Consider the following 12716-nt stretch of genomic DNA (forward strand, 5'->3'; position numbering starts at 1 on the left):
TTGGACTTTTTGAATGTAAAGTGTTTAGTCTGGATACTTTGGTGCATAACAGTGATAATGAACATAGTTATAGCGGGCTCACAGTTTCATTTTTTTTAGGTGTCTAAACTAAACAGAAGAGATGTTTTTCATTTTGATTTCATTTCATTGTTGTATTTCTGCACATTTTGATAAACTTTTGAAGAAAAAAAAAGTTCACCTCCATTAACCGTTAATTTCATTAATGTTATTATTACCATCGGGATCAGGAAACGCTGATATTTCATAAAAACAGACTTTGTGCTGAACCAACTAACGTATCTGCAGTAACCTGCAGACTGAGGATCTGAGGAGAGTGAAGTTTATTCTTCATGTCTCGATATTAGTGCATTTAAGTTACAAAACTGAAAACATTCAGTAATAATTCCACATTGCTGATTCTCTTGAGATGATATTTTTGGACTAAAAAAAAACTGTGGCTGTGACAGCGCTGAAGATGCTGGATTCCTCCTTTGTTCTAGAAGTTTTCACTGAAGGAACCGTGAGTCTGCAGCAGCTCCGTTGGCTGTGCAGGAAAGCATTTAGGTCAATAAAGCCACGTATGATCCCAAGGACAAGTCGGTTAATTTATGTAACTGATGAAGGTACAGCTGCTGTGCCACCTCCATAAACTGTGCACAGCCCTTCTGTCCAGTTGTGACCAGGATCCTGCTGATGTGTGATGCTCTTTAAAACAGTCCAAGAAACAGAAAAAGAGACATTTGACTGTAGATGTGTTTGTAGAATTTGGATATCAGGAGCTGAAGCTGTGGTCCAAAATTAACTCTGATTTTAAGTAAATATTATAAGAAGAATCTGCCTTTAAAACCAGACATAGTACCCGTCCAGAGGGTCGGTTCAGCAAACACAACAGAACAAAGACCGACTAAACTGGCTTCACTCACTGGAGTCGGGCATAATACGGAGGTCTCCTTCTTTGTAGTCGTCCAGCAGCTGGTACATGTAGAGAACCGGGTCTTTCTCGTAGGTGATGTAGAACCAGGTGGTCATGATGGGAGCTCTGGCCAGAACCATCCCCCTCCACTCCTCCTTCGGACCCTCCTCCGTCTCAAACATGTGCTCCACTGCCTTACCGATCATGGCGTCCGCCAGGTTGACGTCTGTCAGACGGGATTTAGCTACAGAGACAAAAATTCAATTCAAGACAGACGTCACTTTCACTTTCCAGTCTTAGGTAATTATCCACTAATCGGCAAAAAGCTTAATAAATAGAAAAAAGAGAATTTCTCCTTAGAGTGTCAGACTTTACACAACTCTTCAGTCTAAGCTGCTAATCTGCTAAGGCTAATCTTAGCATGCTAACATTTGATGTTACTGTGAGAGCATGAAAAGGTTTTGATATTTTGCATGTCATACTATGTGCATAATGTTAGCATGTTGTGTTTAGCCAACATGACCATGCTAACAGACTAAATATTAGCATGTCATCATTCATGTTAGCATGTTACTCACACACCAACATATAGCATGTTACACTATGTGCATAATGTTAGCATGTTATGTTTAGTCTACATTAACATGCTAATAGAAAAAATGCTAGCATGTTACTAATAGTCTATATATTAGCATGTCATTGTGGTAGTAAACATTTACACAATCATTTTTCAAAGTTTAGTTTATCATACTAAAATGGCAGCATGTTATGTGCAGTCAACGTGATCAAACTAACAGACTAAATATCATCATGTTACTAACATGCTATACGTTAGCATGTTAGTAACATGTTACCAACATATAGAATGTTCTATCATGTGCTTAACGGTAGCATGTTATGTTTAGCCAGTAGACTCAACATTAGCATGTTATACCATGTGCACAATGTTAGCATGTTAAGTTAAGCCGACATTAACAGATTGATAGACTAAATATTAGCATGTTACAATGAGGCATGTCAGATAATATTAATGTTGTCTAACACAATATATTGAGAAAAAAGCCTGTAGTATAACATCCTATACATTAGTATGGTATGTGTAGTCAAGATTACCTAACTAATGGACTAAATATTAGCATGTTATTAACATACTAGCATATAGCATATGTTACAATACTTGCTAAGTGTTAGCATGTTGTGTTTAGCTGACATCAACATACTAATAGACCTAATTTAATCATGAAAGTAAAATGGTGAACATTAGCATGTTATTAAAATGGTAAATATTAGCATGTTTACTAATGTTAATGTTGGCTAAAAATAACTTTAAGCATGTAGTCCAATGATATATTTTGGTCGTATAGTCTACTTTAACATATAGTCGAAATATTAGCATGTTGTATTATGTACTCAACCTTAGCATGTTATGTTTAGCCGACATTAACATACTAATACACTTAATTTAATCATGTTAGTAAAATAGCTAATATTAGCATGTTCAATAATGTTAATGCTGGCTATACGGAACATGCTAACATTAAGCATGCAGCGTAGCATGATATATTATTTACGTATAGTCTACATTAACATATTAATAGACTAAATATTAGCGTGTTAGTGAAATGCTATATGCTATCATGGTTGACCAATAATACCAAGCTGATTGATTAACATTTACCACGTTATACTATGTGCTTAATGTTAGCATGTTGCGTCTTGTTCAGTCGTACCCAGTCTGTCAGGGAGAACTTCCAGTCCCTGGACCCTCTCGTCTTTATGAAGCTCCAGACCATAAACGCAGTCGAACCCATCGTACTTTATCAGATAGAGAGACGGGTTCACCGGCACCTGGTGGACACAAACACATCAGGAAACAGTCATGTCTACACATCCCTCACCTATTGACCCATCTACTACACCAACAACACACACTTTAGCTTAATGCAGAGCTCAGTGCAGCTGTGGTTGGACGGTGTGTTGAACAGGTGTGTACCTGGTCCAGCACTGTTCCCTTCCAGATCACGTGTCCTCCTCCTTCCTTCCAGACGTGTTGAATCCTGCAGCCGACGATGTTGCGTCTGGGCTGCGACAGGACTTTGGTGGTCGGGCCCAGGCTGCTCTTATGCTTTCTTTATGGACACAGGAAACAACAGAGACCCAGTGTTGGACCAGTTACCTGTAATCTGGCAATAATACAAAGTAGACGAGTCGCAAAGCATCCTGACTTACTTGTGCGGATTCTTTTTCTTCATCATATTTGCAGAAACACCTGCATGCCCTGAGGAGAAACACAAGCACATTTACCAACTACTGCAGGGTTTTCATCAGTTCACAGCAGATCCTGGATACTTCACATCACTGCTGAGCATTTTAGAAGCATTAAGGTGTTGAAATAAAGAGAGAAACTCTGGATGTTGATCATCAGACAGCCACAGCAGCTACCAGTCCTGCAGCATTCATCATAATCGCTCCCTCTGTGAACAACATCGATGTTTCTGCTGCTTCCACACACATCGTTCTTTTCTTTCTGGATGTTTTCCTAAACTACAGCCTTCTCTAGTTCCTCCACCTTGTGAAGGAAACTTGATTTCCTCCTGGACTTCTTCCACCACCTTTCTTTGACAAGTCAATCTTGTGCAGATCTACTTTTCTTCTTCTTTTTTTTTTGGACGAGCCCAAAAGTTGATTTTCATAGAACTAACTACATTTGAGATCTCATTACCTTCTTTTTTTTAATTTAAACTCTCAACTTTTAATCAATGCCGAGCCTCGCGGGAGCTTTTTTTTTTGTGCAACACTGAAATGACACACAGCTGCCAAAACACATTCAGCAGCAATTATTTTAACACCTTGACAATTTGGCTCCATTTGCTAAAAGAATGGACTTTCTATATTGAGGTAAACCTTGGCGCTTAAACCTTGTATCCATCATTTTACATCAGATTGCCAAAGTGCTGAGTCCGCAGAGCAAAAACTGCACTCGAGAAGTTCTCGGCATATATTTGTTAGACTGTATTTAGTAGGCGTCACACTTGGAGCAGTATGAGCTGTTTAAAGAACCACTGCGTTACCAGACCGGACCACTGTTGGTTTATTTTACAACACCGTCAAACCTTGCAAACGTTGCCTCGATCACCTCCAGTCCTACAAACCTCTGCTTGGTTTTTCGTTGGTGGAGACCAAAGATCAGGACTGACTGCACCACAACAACAAGTTGGCAACGTTGGGATACTGGTTCACAGTAAGTTCCCAGGTGGATTTCTGATTGGTTTCATTGGTTTTCTGATTGGTTTCATTGGTTTTCTGATTGGTTTTCTCACGCAGCAGCTCCACAGTGTTTGCGTTGACCACCCATCGTGGCGTCTGACCTGTATCAGCTGTGTCTCTGTGTCCCGGAGTGCTCTTCATTCATCTGGAGGCAGGCGGGCAGCCAGGCCGCCCGGCCACACCGCTACAGCAGCAACCGGTCCGGCGCTGAAACCAGACAAGATCTTCTGTGAGGTATAAAAACACGAACCGCTACCACACAAACCACAAACAGGAGCTCAGGTCTGTCCAGCAGGAGCCGTCTTTAAACCTCACTGACATCTAGTGGCGCCTCACAGTGTCTACATCGTCGCTCGGACATGATGTCAGCGTTGCTTTGTTTTTGGAATTCTTCATTTTCTATAAGATGCAGTTTTGCACCAAAACAGGAAAATGCAACTTCTAACTCTGCAGCTGTCTGATCGACAACGGTTTACTGAAACAGGAGGTGCACTCTTTGATCAGACTTTCCTTAATTGAAATAACATTATTGCTGATTTTAACCCCAAACAGTTTCTGGACTCTGGTCTCATTTTTCTTCGCTGTGGTTCATTTTTCACCACAAGTCCTGCAGCTCAGTGGAAACAGAACAACCATGAAGAACATCATCACAACAACTGAAAAAACCTGAACTCAACATGTCCAGCAGGTCTTCAAAGCGCCCGTACGCGTCACCAGAACTGGAAAACGTCGCTTGTATTTTACTGTTTACATGTTTGATTAGTTTCCTCATTACACTTCAACACGGTTTCTATCACGTGATTGTTGGTGACAACTTAAGTCACTCGTGGTTTCCCAGCTGTGGTGGAGACTAAAGTTTTGTATTTTTTAACAGAATCTTGTGCAAACAGTTTATTTTGTGCACTTTTTTTTAATGGGATATTTAGAACAGAGGGATTTAGACAAAACAAAGATGTAGTTCGATGCCTAAAAGTTGAAAACCTGCAAAATGATAAACGGCCTTATTTTGGTGATTTAGTTGTAATTTGTCGAGAGAGTTAAACTGCTGGTCAGATCTTGTTTGGGGTCGCTAACATGCGACTGTTACCAAACGCCTTCACTTAGCATGTTAGCACAAATATTACAACTACAGCACGTTATCAGGTTGACTTTTAGCATGCATGCTAATATGCTAATCATTAGCATGTTGGTATCACATGTTTAGCGTTGCATGTTGTCATTATTTTCCCAACATACTAAACAATAAAGTGCGTAATGTTTGCGTGTTGGGTGCTGCTAAGTCGAACATGAAAGTACATGAAATATTTGCTAGTTACAGTAACAGCATTACCATTAGCATATTATCCCATCTTGGCAACATTAGCATGTTGCTAAGATGCTAAATGCAATCGGTAATGCATCAAACAAGATTGTTTGGTGTCAGGACTGAGGCTCAGGTTTTATTTATACAAAACAATCACAGAAACTCAATGAAACGCTTTATTTTGAAGGGCTAAAACTAAAGAAGGCAGTTACCCAGTTTCCAGTATTCAGGAGGGTTGACGGGATGCTCAGCAGTTTTCTGGGTCAAACTTCGGGACTCGAGGACAAAACCAGGAAGAAACCTGCGACAGCGAATCACAAAGTTAACGATTCCACAAAACTGACGAATATTTAATCTGCTGAATGTAACAAAGCGAATGTTTTTCACTGCGTTCGCACTTTGTTACTGACAAAAGATTTATTATCCAGACATTGTTTTTCCTGCAAACTAAGTGAATCCATTAATCTCTTCTTTTAATATCACACAGCTAGTGTTCCTGGCTGCGACCAGCAGGGGGCGACTCACCACCTGTCTCCACTCTGAAGGTGAGTTTTGATCCTGCAGCTGCTCAGGTTTGCATTTTGCCCTGAACTCTGACTGCAGGCGGCATCACTCTGCAGACTCAAACCTTTTTTTGTGTTTTATTCATATTACTCAACGACAATTAGTCAGAAGTCTCGTATTTCAAATGTAGTTTTAAACTGCAGATGATCTGAAGCTGACGGTCCACAAAACACGGTAGAAGCTGATTAACTAACGACCAAACACACAGAGGCTGAATAGTTTAGTACACGCACATGCATCAGAGATCTGCCCCGAGTTGTTCTCTTGCTTGAAATAAAATTCACTGTAACCAGCAACAGCTCAGCCTGCATCACGGTGAAAAATGAAAAGCGAACAGTAAAAAGACCACATGTGGATCGCTGGAGCAGCAACAGAGCTTCCGAAGGTTTCATGTCCTGAACATGAGACTTCAATTATTGATCAGTGGAGCCTGTGAGGAAGGCCTGCGGTGTATTATTTATCTGCAGGCAGGGTGTTATGTAACACATCTGACCCCCTAACTGCTCACTGGCTGCTCTGCTCGAGGCCTTTAGACCGAAAACAAAAAAACTCTGCAGACCACGTCCAGGTTCACGCCGCAGACGGCACAATCAGGGAGCTGCAACCTGACCGCTCAGAAACCCGTAAAAGATGCCAGACGTCCACATTCCTGCTCACCTGCAGAGGAAACCACCAGAAACACGACAGACGTTCTGCAGTGTTTGGCTGCAGCTGGTGGTGATTTTTTTTCCTCCCGTTGCCCCGAGCAACACATGATTAGTCATCCGCTGCCCGGAGGGGCCGGGCGGCGCTGGACGGCAACATCTCGGCGTCATTCGGTCCGACTTATAACTTCAACACAACATGAAACCGGAGAGGTGGAGCTGGAGCTGAACTGCATCGTGCACAGTTTCCAGCGCTCCAGAGGACAATGCGTTGACTTACATTCACTCCTCAGAGACTGAAAGCTACGACTAGTCCGACCCGGAGCCTCACCAAAACCCAACTTTACCATCAGCTTCACCTTATTAGGACTTGCTTTTGTCTCCGAAAGCGAAGCAGCTCCCCGCCGTGAAACTGCACAAACAGATTTATGTCCCCACAACAGGAGAAATTCACACACTGTAGTGGTACTGTAAGGGAGTCTGTGCTGAGAAATCCATCAGACGCTGAACGTTTCCCTCCGTCCTCCCCCCAAAACATCTGGATTACATCAAGCCCCAGCGCTGCCCAAACTGCTCTTCAGGTCCGTGAATCAGCAAGTACAATAAAGCTGGAGTTTTTCCGAACATGTGTTTTTAAACACATGTTAAAGTGCTTTAACGCCGAATCCAGAAGACAAAAACCTCCTTTATTTCCCGCAGGTTTCTCTTAGGTTTGGGCGGCGTCTATTTGTTCATCCATGACGACATTAAGGAATCTTTTAATTCCTTGCAAAGGCAGAAGTCATCGTGTGCATTCATGTGCAGGGTCTCAACTCGGCTAAACTGGTTCCAGCAGCAACCATTTATTGAATTTATTTTTATGTTTCTCAGCATTTTCTTGTAGTTTCCAGAGCGCAGAAACTCGTCTGTGATGGCTGTCTCACCTGCACCATCGGATAACAATAAATAAAGAACATAATAAGCAGCATTTCCACCTCAAGAAACGTCAGAAATACAGATTCAGACTTCCAGGATTTCAAATATAACAAAAAACATTCCCTCAACTTGCATTAATGTTCTTCTTCAAAATTAGTTTTTGGTCTTAACATGTTTGGCTGAATTACAACTAGCCACCGTGTAGATCAGCGCAGTTTAACCGCTTTTAAGCAGAGCTGTAGGTGAGCTGGTGTGCTCGAGCTGCAGAGAGATGGGTGGGGACTAATTTGCATATTCTTTGGTTTACATCTAAGTCATTATTTTCATTGAAAACAAATTCCTAAATTTGATGCATAAAACAAAACTCGCCAATTAAAACCATATTAACCGATAAAGCAGAAAGAGGAGAAGGTCGTACATGTCCGAAAACGTATTTATAGATCAGCTGTAGTACCGGGTTGTTCCACCAGGTGGCGCCTGTTACTGTTTAATACTGTAGAGACCAGAGGGGGTGGTGGCTCCATGTTGCAGAGAGCATTGTAGGAGTTTAGCTACTAAAGAGCGACCATGAGAAAGTCTTCTGCTTAATGGTTAGCCGCCACAGAGCTAATGCTGTTAGCACGCTAACGTACTTCAGGATCGGTGCTAGTTAGTGGCCTCCTGTCAGTATCAGACTAGTGGTTCATATCTGCAATAAAACAGATTCATTCATTAGGACGTCTAATTAAATCCACCAACCGATGCTGTGCAACCGACTGCCAGCAATCGGTTAAGGAAGTTTTGCATCCTTAGTGGAAACCAGAGCTGCCCCCCCGATACCTGATCAAAGTCTTCGACGCTGCTGGACGCAAAAACTAAATCTCACATGCTTCTCATTGTGCATGACTGATCTACAGCAACGGTCTGTCCGATAGACCATCAGCAGTGATTAAAGGCTTCTTGGACACAAGAGTTTGTCGACACGCTTGCTGGAAAATGACGAAGAAACGATGATTTGTTTGCAAAAAGGGAATCGACTGCATGGAGCTACAGCGTTGTGCAATCGGTGCTGCAACAGGAGAAAACAGTTTGAGTGTCTGGATCGACGAAAAAGCCTTTTAGAGCAAAAACAATGCTGACTTTTCTAAACGGTTCTAAATGTTCTTTTCCAGGCAGATCTTCTGCATTCTGTCATATCGCAGTAGAAAAAATCTAAAAAGAAAAAGCCTTCTGTAGTTCTTCCACCCATAGGAAGGCTGGCGTAACGCGACGTGTTCCAGATCTTTTCTTATCTGTCGAGCCTCAGCAGGTGAGTTCTACCTGCAGGATCCAGGTGACCTTTGCTTCCGACTGGATGAATGTGGGGTTGGGGGGCGTCGCTGTCAGCACACCGTTCAGCTCAACATGCTTCTACCACTTTATCGACCGAATCAGACAATGCAGCAAAATGCCTTCAAAATACAGCTTGTTTTTCTGTTTTTTTTTCTCCTCCCAGCTTTCACTTTGCACCATGGCAGCTGCTGGTTTCCTCTCCAGCCTTCTTCTTCTTCCTGCTTCACAATGTTGTCAGTCTGACTGTAATCTGGTAAAGCAGGTGAAAAATAACAACAATAACAACAATAATAAATATGCATTGATCATCTGCACTGGAGAACCCGAGCAGCCAGGTTCTGCAGGGCCAGCGTCAGCCATGTTTTTTTTTTTTTTACTCACTATTATTTACAGGCAGTGATCGGGGGGAGGAAGGGGGCGGACAGGGGCCTCACAGCGGCGCACAACGGACCGACTGTCCGCCTGCATTTCTGCGGGAAAACGGGGCAGAAATGTCCCAGACGTTTGCACGGCGGCACGCCGGGTTAGTCCCTGGCTGTCTGCTGCCTCCCCCCGCCCCTCCCCCTCGGCGGGAGAACGCAGCTAACAAACCGAACGCTCCGTGTTTCTGTTGTTTACCTGCGGGGCCGAACGGCGGCGGCGGACAGGTGCGCCTCGTCGCGTCGCGTCTCACCGTCGTGAAGTGAGCCGGGATGGGGGGGGAGGGAGGGAGGGTCGCAGCGGGCCGTGAAGGGGCTTCTCGCCTCCCGCTGTCCGTCCACGGAGCCCCGTTTCCACTTCACAGGAACCACACAGACTCCACGGACATCTCAGCGTCGAGAGTCAAGCGCGCGGCGAGCGAACCGCGCAGCGCCGCCCGGGACCTTCACAATAAAAGCGTCTCTGCTCAAACCGCGATCATAGAAAGGAAAATACAAATGATGCCACATGGACAACCACACATCCATGACAACTTCAGAAACACCCAGTCTAAAGCACTAATGTCTGGGCCAATATTCTGCATTTTCCAATTATCAGTATTATTAATGTTATTAACCGACGATAAGCTCGAGGGCCCTGCAGAGCCCCAGGAAACCAATTATTCTGTCCAACTCACCACAAAATGGGTGTTATCTTTCATTCATCATGGTTGGTCGGTTATCCAAAGTGAAATAAGTACTATCCGTGTACACTTTACATGTTATTTTAAAAAATAATGGCAATATCAACATTTTTTGACCTTCAGTTGAACCTTGAAAATCACCCAAGGTCATATGTCACATCTCTAGTGGGAAGCCTACATGTGAGCCATCTGCATGGAATCAGTCGCATTGGGGCTACATTCGAGATACAGCCCAAATTACGTTAACCCATGATCAAATATTGATTTTGGGTTTATTACTTATATTGGTCCATTTAGTTGTTTTCTACATGTTGGTAACATATAATATTATAACGCTCCGTATCGCTGTCAAATACCATCATCGTGCATGATTGGTAACACCAGAAAGAAGCCGTGGAAATCACTTGTGTGCAGACGCCGTGAGCAATGTGTCATTACCAGCCAGTATTGTCCCATGATTTGCATCATGCAGCAACGTGCCGCTTTTGTTTACGCATAATAGCCCAAGGTGCAGTGAGACTGATTTCGTGCAGATGGATCACATATATGGTTTCCGATGCACCATTTTGAAGTTACAGTACAGTCAAAATTTACGACCTAGAGTTTGACCTTGAACTATCATCCAAGGTCAAATACAACATCGCCAACAGAGAGCCCCGACATGGCTGCTTATCTGCACCAAATACCATAAATCTACCTTCCACTTTCTTAAAGGTATACAGCTTTTTAAAAAAAAGGTGACCTTTGACTTCTAGTGGAGCTATTTTGGCACTGATTGACTCCAAAATCTAATTGTTGCGAGGCGAGGCCATTCCTCGCTCACCTGTAAAACATCAACTTGTCAGACCGTAGCACTCGAGCTACAGACTGTTCACAGACAGACCCAAAGATGGGACCGATTACTTATAAACTAAGTCGGCTCTCGCTGTCTGCAGTCACTCTGAGGTCTCAGCAACTTCCCACCGATGGTTCTGTGTGACTGGTTACACATCAGAGGTAACATCCAGTCAACACTGAAAGCTATTGTTTGAACAGAGGGACAGATGAGCTCAGATTTAAGCAGCTCCGCTCAGTTACCAAAGAAGTGTTTGAAAGGTGAGGTAGCGGAATAAACGCTGCAAGCTTACACAAGCGTATCCACTTTTCCCGCTGCATTAAAAAGGCCAGAACAATTCACTTATTGGTGTCAATGCAGCTGGAGCTTATTCTGCAGACTACTCGGCTATCCCAAAGTCAGGTCAGTGGCTAACGCTAGCTGGAGCGCCGTAGCATCTTTCTAAAGTAACAACAGCTTTAACGCTCAGCTTTTACTGACAAACACGTCTCTTTAGCAAAGACACAACCTCCAGAAAGTGACCAAGAAACACAAGGCATAGCCCCAAATTTGGAAATGAGCTACTTTCACAGTCGCTAAGGCTACGCTAACAGCTAAGTTAGCTAAGATGACCCATGGGAACTCTGTTGTCCATTCATCCAGAAGAATGTTTGTGAGGTCAAGCATTTATGTTGGACGAGCAGGCCAGGCTCACAATGTAGTTTCATTTCATTTCAGGTGTTTCCTTGGATGACAGTGACCTCACGAATCTTTAAATAGTGTTGAAATTACTTTCAAAAGAATGGTTTTGAGATAAGATCATATAATACTTTTGACAGAACAAAGTAATTTTAGTTTATCCCGAGGGAGGCGAAATTGCTTAAGTTGCAGTTGCTCCTATTTAGTATAAAATATATAGATAAACATACGCTTTTTTAAAAAAATCCTAAAATAACAACATGATTATGCGGTAAATATGCATTGACTAAAGATTGTTTTTTATTATTATTAGCATTTTAGTGTGGAATCAGCAGCAGCTGTAACTGCCCTACATAGCATATAGGGAGTTTATAAACTTGGATTCCCGGCTTTTATTTGTCTTCCCTGCCCCACTTCCGGCCTCGTTCCCGCCGCCTTGACGCTCCTCTGTCTCCGCCCGCCCTGCTGCTAAATACTGCAACCGAGAGCGAATACAAGGACACCGACTGGCGCATTACGCTGTTTCTGCCTGCTCAATAGTGATCCGTCCTTCTGTTGAATGCGACAGTGGAGGAGACAGACAGACAGACAGACAGGCAGGCAGACAGACAGACAGACAGACAGATGGACAGACAGACAGATGGACAGACAGGCAGTTGGTCAGTTAATAAAGTGAGTCAGTGAATTGTGTGTTCTGACTCCTTCTGAGGCCTAAATGTCTGATTTGGTTTCCTGTCACCTCAGTGGAGTTCATCATTCACACTCTGCAGAATTATGCAGAACGACCCACCTCCGCCGTCGACTTTTCATCCAGTCAGAATGTACGAACGTCTATAATAAACTTGCAAAACAGACGAACGGTGACCGCGCCACGTTAGCCGATGTCTCGCTGTCGGTTCCACCTAAAGAACATCTATGGAGGCTTTACTTTGTAATTATGAGCTCAGCATCTCCATAATTAGCACTTCCTGCCTCGCAGTTAAGAGTCCAGATCTCAAAGTTCCTGTAGCAGGTTGTTCTGAGGCTTCGTTCAGCCGATTTAACTCCAAATCCATTAAAAAGTCACTTAGATTCACCAAAGTGACGCATTAAGAGTTTTGTTCCTTGAAAATAAACTCGATTTATACGTTGGACCTTCACCAGATGTCCTTCGTTGACCATGTCGGAGCTGAAGGTGATAAACG

General features: G+C 43.1%; 1 protein-coding gene across 2 annotated transcripts in view; it reads right to left on the minus strand.

Moving 5' to 3' along the window:
• Positions 1 to 9627, minus strand: part of LOC103372339 (spindlin-1-like) — a 15147-nt gene extending 5520 nt beyond the window's left edge. Inside the window, exons 1-7 of one of the 2 annotated variants that reach the window (XM_008301958.1) lie at positions 9536 to 9627; positions 5696 to 5784; positions 4282 to 4387; positions 3143 to 3191; positions 2907 to 3042; positions 2644 to 2761; positions 924 to 1157 (exon numbers count right to left, since the gene is read on the minus strand). In XM_008301958.1, coding sequence (XP_008300180.1) covers positions 924 to 1157; positions 2644 to 2761; positions 2907 to 3042; positions 3143 to 3191; positions 4282 to 4321 — 577 coding nt within the window. In that variant the 5' untranslated portion in view covers positions 4322 to 4387; positions 5696 to 5784; positions 9536 to 9627. Of the gene's footprint in view, positions 1 to 923; positions 1158 to 2643; positions 2762 to 2906; positions 3043 to 3142; positions 3192 to 4281; positions 4388 to 5695; positions 5785 to 8905; positions 8921 to 9535 lie in introns of those variants that run through there. The other variant, XM_008301959.1, reaches the window with a different exon arrangement.
• Positions 9628 to 12716: the final 3089 nt, after the last annotated feature.

This window comes from Stegastes partitus, unplaced genomic scaffold (genome assembly GCF_000690725.1).
Source record: "Stegastes partitus isolate 25-593 unplaced genomic scaffold, Stegastes_partitus-1.0.2 Scaffold1738, whole genome shotgun sequence".
In the NCBI taxonomy this organism is placed as follows: domain Eukaryota; kingdom Metazoa; phylum Chordata; class Actinopteri; family Pomacentridae; genus Stegastes; species Stegastes partitus.